At 27.9% G+C, this 12,287-nt stretch overlaps 1 protein-coding gene across 5 annotated transcripts in view; it reads left to right on the forward strand.

The window, feature by feature from the left end:
- Positions 1 to 10,070, forward strand: part of LOC113374708 (probable 3',5'-cyclic phosphodiesterase pde-5) — a 70,199-nt gene extending 60,129 nt beyond the window's left edge. The window contains exons 3-16 of one of the 5 annotated variants that reach the window (XM_026614683.1): positions 1,857 to 2,005; positions 2,097 to 2,252; positions 2,454 to 2,631; positions 3,009 to 3,154; positions 3,809 to 4,044; positions 4,114 to 4,338; positions 5,346 to 5,468; positions 5,528 to 5,647; positions 5,707 to 5,972; positions 6,076 to 6,344; positions 6,548 to 6,706; positions 6,770 to 7,052; positions 9,690 to 9,963; positions 10,037 to 10,070. In XM_026614683.1, the coding sequence (XP_026470468.1) occupies positions 1,857 to 2,005; positions 2,097 to 2,252; positions 2,454 to 2,631; positions 3,009 to 3,154; positions 3,809 to 4,044; positions 4,114 to 4,338; positions 5,346 to 5,468; positions 5,528 to 5,647; positions 5,707 to 5,972; positions 6,076 to 6,344; positions 6,548 to 6,706; positions 6,770 to 7,052; positions 9,690 to 9,943 (2,564 nt within the window). In that variant the 3' untranslated portion in view covers positions 9,944 to 9,963; positions 10,037 to 10,070. The remainder of the gene's footprint in view (positions 1 to 1,856; positions 2,006 to 2,096; positions 2,253 to 2,453; positions 2,632 to 3,008; positions 3,155 to 3,808; positions 4,045 to 4,113; positions 4,339 to 5,345; positions 5,469 to 5,527; positions 5,648 to 5,706; positions 5,973 to 6,075; positions 6,345 to 6,547; positions 6,707 to 6,769; positions 7,053 to 9,689; positions 9,964 to 10,036) is intronic. The other 4 variants (XM_026614704.1, XM_026614697.1, XM_026614710.1 and 1 more) reach the window with 4 other exon arrangements.
- The last annotated feature ends 2,217 nt before the right edge of the window (positions 10,071 to 12,287 follow it).

A 12,287-nucleotide genomic window follows, 5' to 3' on the forward strand; every position in this document is an offset into this window, starting at 1 on the left:
AAGATCAAAGTTTTTATGAATATGGATACAAATCTCAAATTGTAGGCCGAAATTGAGACGATAAGTCTATTGAAATATCAGGGTAACTCTTTTGCTATAAATTGTCAACTAATTTACTACTAAATAAATGTCAATAAAACAATGATTAAAAAAAATTACCAATAGATCTTGGATTGTAAAAATTTACAAGCGATCGAACGGCTTATATTTTTACCTTAGATGGCAAAAAATTCATCGAATTATTAAAAATTTTTTTTTTTAATTTAATTAAAAGCAAAAGAGTTCTTATGCTTTTGTATTTATAGAATTGCTTTTTTCGCTACAATCAATTTCCATTATATGAATGTCTTAAATTATATATTTTATTCGACTAACGCCCGCTATGTCCGAAACAAGTCCAACTTATATATCCGCAATATTAGGGTGTCAGACACTTTTCGGTCTTAAAGTAACATATGTGAAATTTGAAATACACTACTGGATTGTAATTAATATTTCAGTTCATACACCTCAATTTGTTACTAAATTAAAAACGACTTTGATAAAACCAGTGGTGTTGTGCTAATATTTTTTGCTGGAACGCTAAAATTTAAAAACCGGTTCTAAAACAAGTTTTCATGTTTTTTCCGGTTCCGTTCGAAAAGGAAAAAAACAAAAATTATTACAAAACTCATTTTGTGCACATGTATGTATGTTTATTACAATAATAACATTTAATAAAAATTAGTTGAATAATAACGTATAAAATTTACTTATTAAATCATTTTCTGTATGTAGCGATTTTTTTATATTTTTTCTTGCCGGAACGCGTTCCGCCCGAAAATGATTTGCTGGAACGACGTTTATTACAATAATAAGAACATTTAATAAAAATTAGTTGAATAATAATTTATAAAATATACTTATTAAATTATTTTCTGTATGTAGCGATTTTTTTATATATTTTTTTGCCGGAACGCGTTCCGCCCCAAAAATGATTTGCCGGAACGACGTTCCGGCGCGTTCCGGCTCGACAACACCACTGTATATATATATATATATATATATATATACACACTTTAATTGTTTTTCGCATAGAAAATACAAACAAAAACAATAATTTTGCTGATTACTAACAAGAGCTGCATGGCCAACGTACCACGTAGCATTGCAAATAAGTACACAAAGTACCATATGTATTTATTTTCTAAATTGAAATCAGTTGCACATGCTAAGGTACATTATTAATTATTATTAAAGTTGAACATTATTAATTTATTATTAAAGTTGAAACCAAAATTACTTGAACTCAAGTAACAATTTTAATCAACTCATACATCCATTCCTCTACTAATGCAATTACCATTCCTATTTTGAAAAGTAATTTAGTTGTTACATCCCCTCAAAATCTTATAAATAATATTATACATTAACAACGTGTGTATCACCTTTCAAACGATTTGACATTTTTCGTTTCCATCTATTTTCGTCAAAAAAATATTTCTGTATATTTTCGATACATATCTGATATCATCTTGTTAAATTCTGGCGTAATGTTATATGATCTTCATCTCTTGTTGAATAACGACATAAGATATGCATTACATCTTTGATATAAATATATTTTTGGGATGTGACATTTATGGACTACTGCTTATATAATTATCTTTATAAATAAATGAATAAAATCGTAATAGATAAAAGCTTAGATTATCCTAGAATTTAAAATGCAGCATAAACTGCAAGACGGCTCTCCTATATATATTTTTGTCCTATATTTTTGCCTTCACAACCTTATCATATATTGATTTTATTTATAAGCTATGGTAGAGTATAATTTTGTTAATTTATTGATAATTTAAATTTTTCTTCTTGAGTAGACGAATCATGCAACCAGGTGACAGCATTTTTGAGATCTCGTCCAGATTTCCTGGAGAGGTATCTGATGGAGGAAGTAGAATTAGAACAATTAGAACGATGGATGATCAGGAAAACGCAACGAACGAGGAAAGCCATGTTGCAACAGGTTGAAAATTTATTTACAACAAAATTTTGAATTACATTTAAATTCTTGGTTTAGTTTCAATATTTACCAAACTATTTTATTCATTTTTTAGCAATCAGGTAATACACCATCTGGTAAGTGCGTGGATGGTTGCAACGATCCATGTGCTTATGGAAATAGTGGAAATAATGCGGCTGCCAAGGGCCGAAAAACTAGTCTATCACGATGGAAATTTTGTGTACATGCAGATAAACGACAAATGTTACAGGTAAAAAAATCAGTTATTTAAACAAAATTTGCCGAACATTAAAAAACCACTCCATGGTGTGCCAAATACAAATAATGGTAGAACGGTAAATGGTAAAATTAATATTGTAACTGCACTAATAAAGATTTGATTTTATGATCTATTTTTTTCTCGTTTGAGTTCATACATGTGCTAGGATGATTTAGTAATCTATTTTTCTAGGATTTGACGCAGTCCTTGCATTTTCGTCCTGCAAAGTCCCAAGTACTTTGGGAATTAGCCAATTGTATATCATCAGCAGTAGGTGCTGATGGTTTTAATTTATATGTAATTAATCCGGATTTGATGCAAAATCAAAAACAACCGGAAAATCATCTATTACTTCATCCGGGACCAGAAGGTAATAATAAAGGGTCCGCCATCTAACTTTTGCAGCCATTTTGATTTTTTGGCATCCATTTTGGCATCCATTTTGATTTTTTGGCAACCATTTAAAAGTTAGGCTGCCATTTGCATTTCCCTTACAAACCAAAACTATTATTTCAAATTTAAAAAAATCAGTAGTTTTTTTATAGAATTAAAAAAAAAAGTTATTTGGCGGACCCTATACTTAAGAACAAATTTTATTGTCCACAAACATCGTTGCACAAGTATATATGAATTGATTTTAAATTCAAATTCAGTGAGCTCTAAATTTTTGCTTGCCTAATTAGTATATCAATAAATTATATTTTATATTAATTCATCATATATTAATCGATTTTTTTTTGTTTTTAGCAGTCGTAAATGACAAATTAAAAAGATCAAATGGAAAAACTAAAACTGGTGGTTCTATTGTACGATTTGTAGCCAAATCTAGGGAAGCTGTACGATGGACCAGAAACAATAATGATCCAAGATTTTTGGACAACCCTACAGACGAGGTAATTGAATAAATTTTACTCATTTGAATAAATTTCTTAGAACTTTTGGTTTGATTTTATATAATTAAAAAGTTTCAAACAATACTTTTAGAATATTTTTATTTTCCTAGAAAACTTTTATGAAAACTTTTTATAATTATTTATCGATGAACTCATTTAATATTTGAACGATTTTCCGCAGAACATGAGATTTCCATCAGCAATGTTTTTTCATAATATTTTTCTATAAGTTATTGATTTTATGTCAGCTTATATATACTGGTAGTTTTTTTTACTTTTTATAATTTTACTACCATATAATATTCGTTTAAAAATATGAAAAGCGATTGGCTTTTGACAAATGCACTGAGCGTGAAGACAGATAATCAATGAATGGATTTGTTTGAAAAATCAACCGACATGGTAAATAATATATATAACTAATATTCAATTTCTACATTTTTTGCTGAAGTTTCTCAAAAAGTGATAATTAGACGCATCTAATTTTGTTGATGGTAGCCTTTCCATCACCAACTTCTACAATTGTTCTGAAAATGTTTCAGTGAATGAAGCAGATAAATTTAAGCTTTTCCAAAAATTCGATAAATGAATTTAAATCTTGGTCAGGAATAATTTCTATTTTACCAATCGTTACTTTTATTTATTTTTAACCAGTTAGAAGACATATCACACATCCTCTGCCAACCAATGATCCAATCCGATGGTCATCTAGCAGCGGTTCTCGAACTGTGGCGACGCGGAGAACAAACTGGAGGAGCCTTTCACGAAGAAGACGAAGAAATATCCTGCAGTTACTTGGTTTGGGGAGGAATTGCTTTGCATTATGCCCAATTGTACCTAGGATTACAAAAACAAAGGAAATTGAACGATTTCTTGTTGGCCGTCGTCAAGTAATAAAAATTTATTAGCGTTCAAAAAATATTGCATTTGCTGATTGTTATAATTTTATTCTTCCCTAGGTCAATTTTCCAGGACATGGTCAGTATAGACATGCTGGTGAAAAAAGTTATGAATTTTGCGCAAAGACTAGTAGATGCTGATAGGGCTTCCTTGTTTTTGGTAGATAACAAAAGTCATGAACTTTATGCCAAAATTTTTGATGTAGGAGTGGAAGATGAAAATAAATATGTGCACGATGATACACATGATGGTTCATCGAATCCGATCATATCAGCTTCTTTTGGGTAAGCATAGCACTAGGGTTTATACAAAAACCGACATTTCAGAAAACCGGTTTTCGAATTTTAATTTTACTAAAAAACCGGTTTTAACCGGTTTTCGAATTTTATATAGAAAATAAATTTTTGCTCGAATATTCTGTAATTTATCCGCAAATTTAGTTTGATTTAGAGCAGTATTTGACTGAATTTATTTATTGTTCAATTTTATAGATAGTAAACAAAATTATTTAATTTTAATTAGTAGAACTAAAAAATAATAGTTAATCTTGATTAAATATATTTGAAAATAATTATTCGTATTCATGTATAATTTTCACATATAAGAATGAAAATATTTTTATGGTAGTGAAAGGAAAGTTTTCGAATAAATAAAAATAATACATATCTAAATAAAAAAAATCATCAAATTAAAAAACAATATTAGATACATTTTGATTCATACTTTTTAATATCATAAAACTAAAATTAAAAAAAAAATTAAGCTAATCTCAGGTATTGTCTGTTCCGAATAATTTTAATTAATTTATTTTAATTTTAAGCATTCTAAAACTTGACCAAATTATGCTTAATTGTTTTTAAAGTCTGATTTAATAATTCCAAGTTTTTTGTTCTTAAATTTGTAGCTTCCAGGGTTTAAAACTTTTTTTTTAAGTTTGAGTAAAGGAAGTTACTTCTTCAAGAAGAAGTCACATTGATTTAAATTAATATATACACTGGTATAAAAATATAAATTAAAATATACAATTTCTGGGAACCATAGACTGATAAGATATCAAATGCTATAGAAAGGATATGAATTCAAGAATCAAAATGCTTTCATCTATCTTTTATATTTGACTATATTTGTCATTTTCCATTTATATAGTGTAAACCGACTTTTTTTCCTAAGAAACCGGTTTTCGAATTTCATAATTTTCGCCAAATAACCGGTTTTTGAAAATCGACAAACCCTACATAGTACTCATACATCTTCCAAAGAATTTTTTTGTCTAAATTATATGTTTTTTCAGAAATCTTTTTGCTTCTCAAGAATCTGACTCGCCTATTGATGCAAAAGGATCCTTAACAACGCAACCCAGCCGGACAAGTACTTACCCATCACAAATGCAGAAGAAATCTGAAAACGAAATCAGGTAAAAATACTAATTGTAAAACCAAAGAAATATCTGAATAACTAAATTTATGACTTTAGGTTTCCTCTGGGAACTGGAATCGCTGGTCAAGTTGCTCTGACAGGAGAAATTTTGAACATACCTGATGCCTATGCTGATCCTCGGTTTAATCGAGAAGTTGATCAAATTACTGGATACAAGTAATTACCATATTACTAGCTAGTATAATTATCCATTACTCTGTATCTTTTTCCCCCAGGACAGAATCTATTCTATGTATGCCTATTTTTATCCGAGGATCAATAATTGGAGTAGTCCAAATGGTGAATAAGCATACTGGAACTTTCAACTCCGAAGATGAGGAAGCTTTTGAAATGTTTGCTGTATATTGTGGGCTGGCCCTTCATCATGCAAAATTATACGACAAAATCAAAAGATCAGAACAAAAATATAGAGTTGCTTTGGAGGTTCTAAGTTACCACAACACGTGCACAGAAGACGAATTTAATAAAGCAATAGGCAGGGGTAAAATGCAGTTACTACTAACACGTTTTATTTAACCAGTTCAGATGAAATTTAAGATATATATCAAAAGATGATTAGTATGATAATTTATTTTATTTCCCAGGAATTCCAGAATACGTCCCCGATTTAGACGACTACTACTTCGACCCCTTCAAAGTGGATGATTATCAGAAGGCTATAAATGCAATGTCAATGTTTATTGATATTTTTGGTTTGAATCGATTTGAGCTGAACAGTCTTATAAGATTCACTCTGACCGTAAAGAAAAATTATAGGAGGGTTCCGTACCATAATTGGACGCACGGATTTTCTGTTGCCAATACGATGTATTGCATAATTAAACATTCGCGGAATGTCTTTAGGCCAAATGAGGTAAGATATGATGATCTATAGGAAAAATTGAAAATGTCTACACAAGAAATGTAGTTTTAGACAGAAATTTCCAAAAATTTTTGATATTCTTTAACTTCGACTTTTTCAAATTCTCTTGGCAAATCTTGCAAATTATTGGTGCGTTATTTAAATTCATTGACAATTTTGTCTTATCACAAAATAAGTATATCTTCATTTTTTAGTGTCTGGCTATGTACATTGGTGCACTCTGCCACGATTTGGATCACAGAGGCAAAAACAACAAATTCATGATGGAAATGGAATCACCTTTAGCCGCTATTTACAGTACATCAACCATGGAACATCATCATTTCAATCAGACTGTCACGATATTACAACAGGTACTAACAACTCAATTGTTTTGCCAAAAATAGTCCTTTATCCTTATCAATTTTCCCTTCCAGGAAGGCCACAACATTTTTGCCAAACTGACCAGTGGCGAATACAAATACGTTCTGAGTCATCTAAAACATTGCATTTTGGCGACGGATCTTGCTCTATTTTTCCCAAATCGGGAAAGATTAAGCATGCTTTTGGCAGAAGACAACTTTTCCTGGAATATGCCAGAACATAGAATGTTGGTTCATGCTTTATGTATGACTGGGAGCGATTTGTCCGCCAGTGCCAAACCTTGGGACATCCAGGCGGAAACTGTTAAAGTTATATTTGAAGAATTTTATCAACAAGGTAAGGACCAATGAAAATTTACGGTTTAGAATATTTTTAAAAATAATCATAAATATATAATTAAATATATATAGATAAATAAATAATTAAAGTATGTGATCAGGTGTTATGTGTTTGATAGGAGCTTAACGTGACTACCTGATATTAGCTACTGGGATCAACTTCGGTCAGCTTAATATCAAGCAGTCAATTTAATTTCAATCAATTGAAAGTATACATCTTAAATATAATTTTAAGTGAAAATAACCTTTTAGGCGATTGCTGCATATATCATATTACGATCTTGACACTTATTATATAATCGAATTCGGCCAGCTCGATATCAAGCAGTAGTGATATTAGTTTTTACTTGAAATAATTCATCTAAAATATAATATCATTCTTATATATAAAAATAAATCACAAAATGTGTTGGTAAGTGCATAACTCAACAAAGCCTGGACCAATTTGGCCAATTCTTTTTTTAAAATGTTCGTTGAAGTCCAAGGATGGTTCTTACGGCGAAAAAATCGAATAATTGCCGGGAAAACCCTAAAATCAGCTCTTTTCTTTTTCACATACAAACGTTCTTGAACTAAAACGTAGAATCAATTTGAGCTTTATTACTATTCTTTGAAGCTCATATTAAATTAAAAGCACTCACTGTATTCTTTTCCTAAACTATTATTCGGATTTTGATAAATCTTTCTGAAGTTTGTAAAGGATATTTTCTAGGATGTATGTGATTATAAAGTAATGGGATGTATATTTAATATTGTAGAAATAAATTATTTCTGAATATGAATAAGAAAAATGAAATGCCTACATTATTATTGCCAAAAAAGCTGAGATGTGCCAGAAATTAAAATAATATTAAATACAGTATATGTATGGCCCTTTCTACCTTGAATGCGATGCATGCGAAAAATACAAGCGCACGCCTTAGGGGACGCCAAAATAAGATTCGGATATTAAATTTTCAATATCGTTTTTTTTTTTCAATATATAATTTCTTTGCATCTTTTACTAATCTTTCCACAATATTTTTAAAATTCCTAAAAATTTCTAACAATAAATGGGAAAGTAAAGATGAATACATACAATTGCCCATATTATAAATGTATATTATTTTTGGCGCGAATAGTAATTTAAAAAAGAATAATTATTATTTTTAGATAAACGGTAAATATTAGTATATTATATTAAAAAATTGTATACGTGAGTACAGGACAACATCTGTCGGGTCATCTAGTTAAAAATAAACTTTCAGAGCATTTTTTTATATCATATCACGATTTTAACACCTAATTTTCAATCAACTTTAGTCAGCTTTATTTCGAGCAGTACTGATGTATCAATTTTCACTTGAAATTATACATCTAGAATATAATTTTATTATAAATAGCCTCCAGAGCGTTCAGAAATATATCATATCACGATCTTAACACTTATTATCTAATCAACTTCTGCCATCTTGATATCTAGTAGTTCTTATATATGCGTATTTACTTATCTAAAATATAAATTCAATTGAGAAAAGTTTTCCAGAGCATTCTACATTATATCCTATCACAATATTAAGACTTATTCTTTTTTGGCCAGCTTTGACTAGCTAGATATCAAGCAATAGTGAAATAATAGTTTTTACTTGAAATTATTCATCTAAAATATAATTTCGGTTGAAAATAGGTTTTCAGAGCATTATTTCTAAAAAAAAATCTAATGATAGTCCCCTCTAATAATGTAAAACGATTAATTGGAGTTGCATAAAAATAGCATATAAAATCAGGATATGTATCCTCAAGTTTCAGTATTTGATATTTATAATATATATATATATATATATATATATATAATTATATATATATATATATATATTTATTATTATATATCATAATATATATATTTATATATATATATATATATATATATATATATATATATATAAATTATATTTTTTTTATATTTTTTATTAGGTTAGTCATAGATATTATCATGGCTCTAAATCACATTGAATTTAAGGAGGTATTTTAAAAAATAGATTAATAATTATGCAATTGATAAAAGTTTTATTAATAAAATTTTATTACAAATATTTCTACAGTAGTGGCAATGTTTTGATATACTGAAAAATTATTGAATTTTTTATAATTAAATAACTAATTTATAAAATAATAAGGCAGAACTTGAATGAAGAGATTTTGTCAATAAATATTGTTAATGATAAGATCAAAATATTATGCCTTGAGCTTCTCGAATTCAAGAAATTCATTCAAAATTTACTTCTGACTTGTATGTTACGATTTAATGATTTTTGCAAAACCCTTGAAATTATCACAATTATAATACGATTTTTATTGTACAAGTCTAATGAACTAATAATTAGTAAATAACAAAGCGATTGATGAACCATTGCAAAGTGTATCTGAATCTAGAATATGTTAAAAGATCAAAAGTCCAAATTCAGATGTCCATCAGTCTACTTGGAAACGATGATACATATTTATATTTGATTTGTTTCAAAGTCTTAACACTGAATAATTATTGATATCATTAATTACAAGAATTTATTTTTCCGTGTTTTTTTAATAAATATATATATATTTTTATAACTGGTATTAATCTATTTTAATTTGGTATCAATATGTCCATTTCCAGGTGATGCCGAAAGGGCAGCAGGTCGCCAGCCGATGTCTATGATGGATCGGGAGCTACCTGAAGAACAACCTGGGTCTCAGGTAGGTTTCCTGACAGGAATCTGCATACCTTGTTACAGCATTTTGGCCAGATTGATTCCGGAAACTAAACCATTGTTGACACAATGTCAAAAGAATCTAAATCGGTGGCAGGAACTCACTGAGGATGCTAAGGCACAAAAGGCTGAAAAATTTAAAAATTCGGATGAGAAATGATAGAGGATAATGCAAATATGGTGAGTTTGGGAATTTTATGTAAGAAAATTATTTTGGATTATATATTTTTTTAAATCTTATTGATTTTAATAGATAAAAACAAGTAGCAAGATGAACCTGAAGGAACTATACAAAATGGTGTATTATAAAATTTATCTTTTGTTATTAATTTTATATTTTTGCTAAGATATAAAAAAATATGAAATGCATTTTAAAATCGAAACAAATTAGATTTGAATGCAAAGATACATAAAAGTGTCTTCAGAACATTATTTTTTATCAGAGTACTATTTTTTTGATAAATTAGTAATATTTATTGTGTATAATTATTTAAATTATTTTTATATTTGCAATCAAAACAGTTTAAACACTAAAGCTATATTTTTGGAAATTGTTTTGTTCCAGAAAATATAAATGTTATAGTAATGCTATGTTCCGGGCATATATTCGTATGAGTTGGTAGTAACAGACTGTCAAAAAGCTATGTATTTGCTGTTCGATAAGGCCTTTTGCATATAAATTCTAACTTCACATATGTGTTATCCACAAGTTGCACTTCTGATAAAATTGTTATTAGGTGCGCTTACGTTTTGAAGGTTAGGTTTTATGTGTAGAACATCTGATCCCACAGCGAATAAATAGTTTTTTGACAGTTTGTGAATACCAACTCATACTGATATAGACCAGAAAAATAGCATTATCATAATAAATTTATTTTATCTGAGATTTGGCCCTTGAATTTAACCAATTGCTGATGTTTTCCTACCACGTGATTTTTTTGTAAAGTTTTTGAAGTAACATGAAAGATATTGGAATTTTTTAATTTTTGATTGGTTAGACCAGCCAAAAAGTTGGATTAACCATCATTTTTTGCCCTTAGGTATAGCCTAACTATTGGCTTAAAAATTGTCTCAAATTAACCGATTACTGAAAAGAGATAATATTTTTCTCTTGAAGTGAACGATGAAAACGTTCAACCTTTCAATTTGTTTTTCTTTATCTTTTGGGCAAATATATTTTTCTTCAACTCTTCCTCTGAGATTTTTTTGTAAAAATAATTTCGGAAAAATTTAGAAAACAAATAGTAATCTTTATTTTTTGGCCTTATTGGACCAATCTTTGTCTTCTAAAATACATTTATCTATATGGCCATCAGTAATTTTCTTAAATCAAATTAAGATTGTGAAAGATCAGAAAGTTATTGACCAACTTGATTTTGTTGCAAAATTTTGCTACTTGTAGACTGGTAAAAAGGGAGGACAACTAAAAAACTAGGACTAGAAATGTCCTGTATCTGTTCTGATCAAAATAAATATTTATCTATATATTACCAATATCAAAAATTTTGGTTACCAAACGACCAAAACTAATCGACCAAGTCCTATATTCTTAACAAAAGCGTCCTAATAAAAGTATTTATAATTAGATTTATTACTATTAATAAATTATATTAATATTAATTAGTAAGTGGAAAAATATGATGTGAAGAGAATCTAGTTTTGTATTTTGTCTGATTGAAATATTTATTATATAATTGTATAGTAGATTTATAGAGCATTATTTTTTCATGTTGTATTATTAATAATTGGCAAAGTTTAATGAAACCAAAGTGAATAATTAAATAATTAAATATTAGTCTCTGTACTTTAACGTCAAATAAATTAATAATAAAAAATTAATATATAAAAATAGTAAATAACATAATTTCTTCATCGTAAACATTTATTCTAGCCTTATTCAATGCAAGATATATGTATATACAATTTTATTATATTTTTCAATATATATTTATAAAGTATCTAAATGTCGATAAAAATAAAAACTTTGAACTTTGAAAAATTCAGGTTGGTATTTATTCAATGCATCGATGCAAAAATAAGAAATGATATATTTTGTTGTAAATTATTATGATATTCATTAGATTTTAGGATGAAAACATTGAAATATGGGACACTGTTTTATTTAAAAAAATATTTTGTGGAAAATAAATTTTGCAATCACATTTGATTAATATTAGCATTATCTTGTTTAATAATTTTTTAATACTGAATGTTGTTGTTACTGAATAAATTTGTTTTATTAATTATTATAAAAAATTACAAAAATTAATGTATTTAAAATATAAAAATCGTTTATGAAAACCTTTATGAAAAATTATTTTAAAACATAAATCTTTGAATATAAAGCATTCTCTCTGTTGTATAATAAATGGAAAAATATTAAATTCATTAAACATGTTATTTATTAAAATACTTTATTGAAATTTTAAAGTAAAACGTGACTCCATATTCGACAGTTTTTTTCCTTTATAATAATTGTAAATTGAATGAAATACACATGCTTC

This window comes from Ctenocephalides felis, unplaced genomic scaffold (genome assembly GCF_003426905.1).
Source record: "Ctenocephalides felis isolate EL2017-DRISC unplaced genomic scaffold, ASM342690v1 CF-g0.4_SCAFFOLD_00845, whole genome shotgun sequence".
NCBI lineage: Eukaryota > Metazoa > Arthropoda > Insecta > Siphonaptera > Pulicidae > Ctenocephalides > Ctenocephalides felis.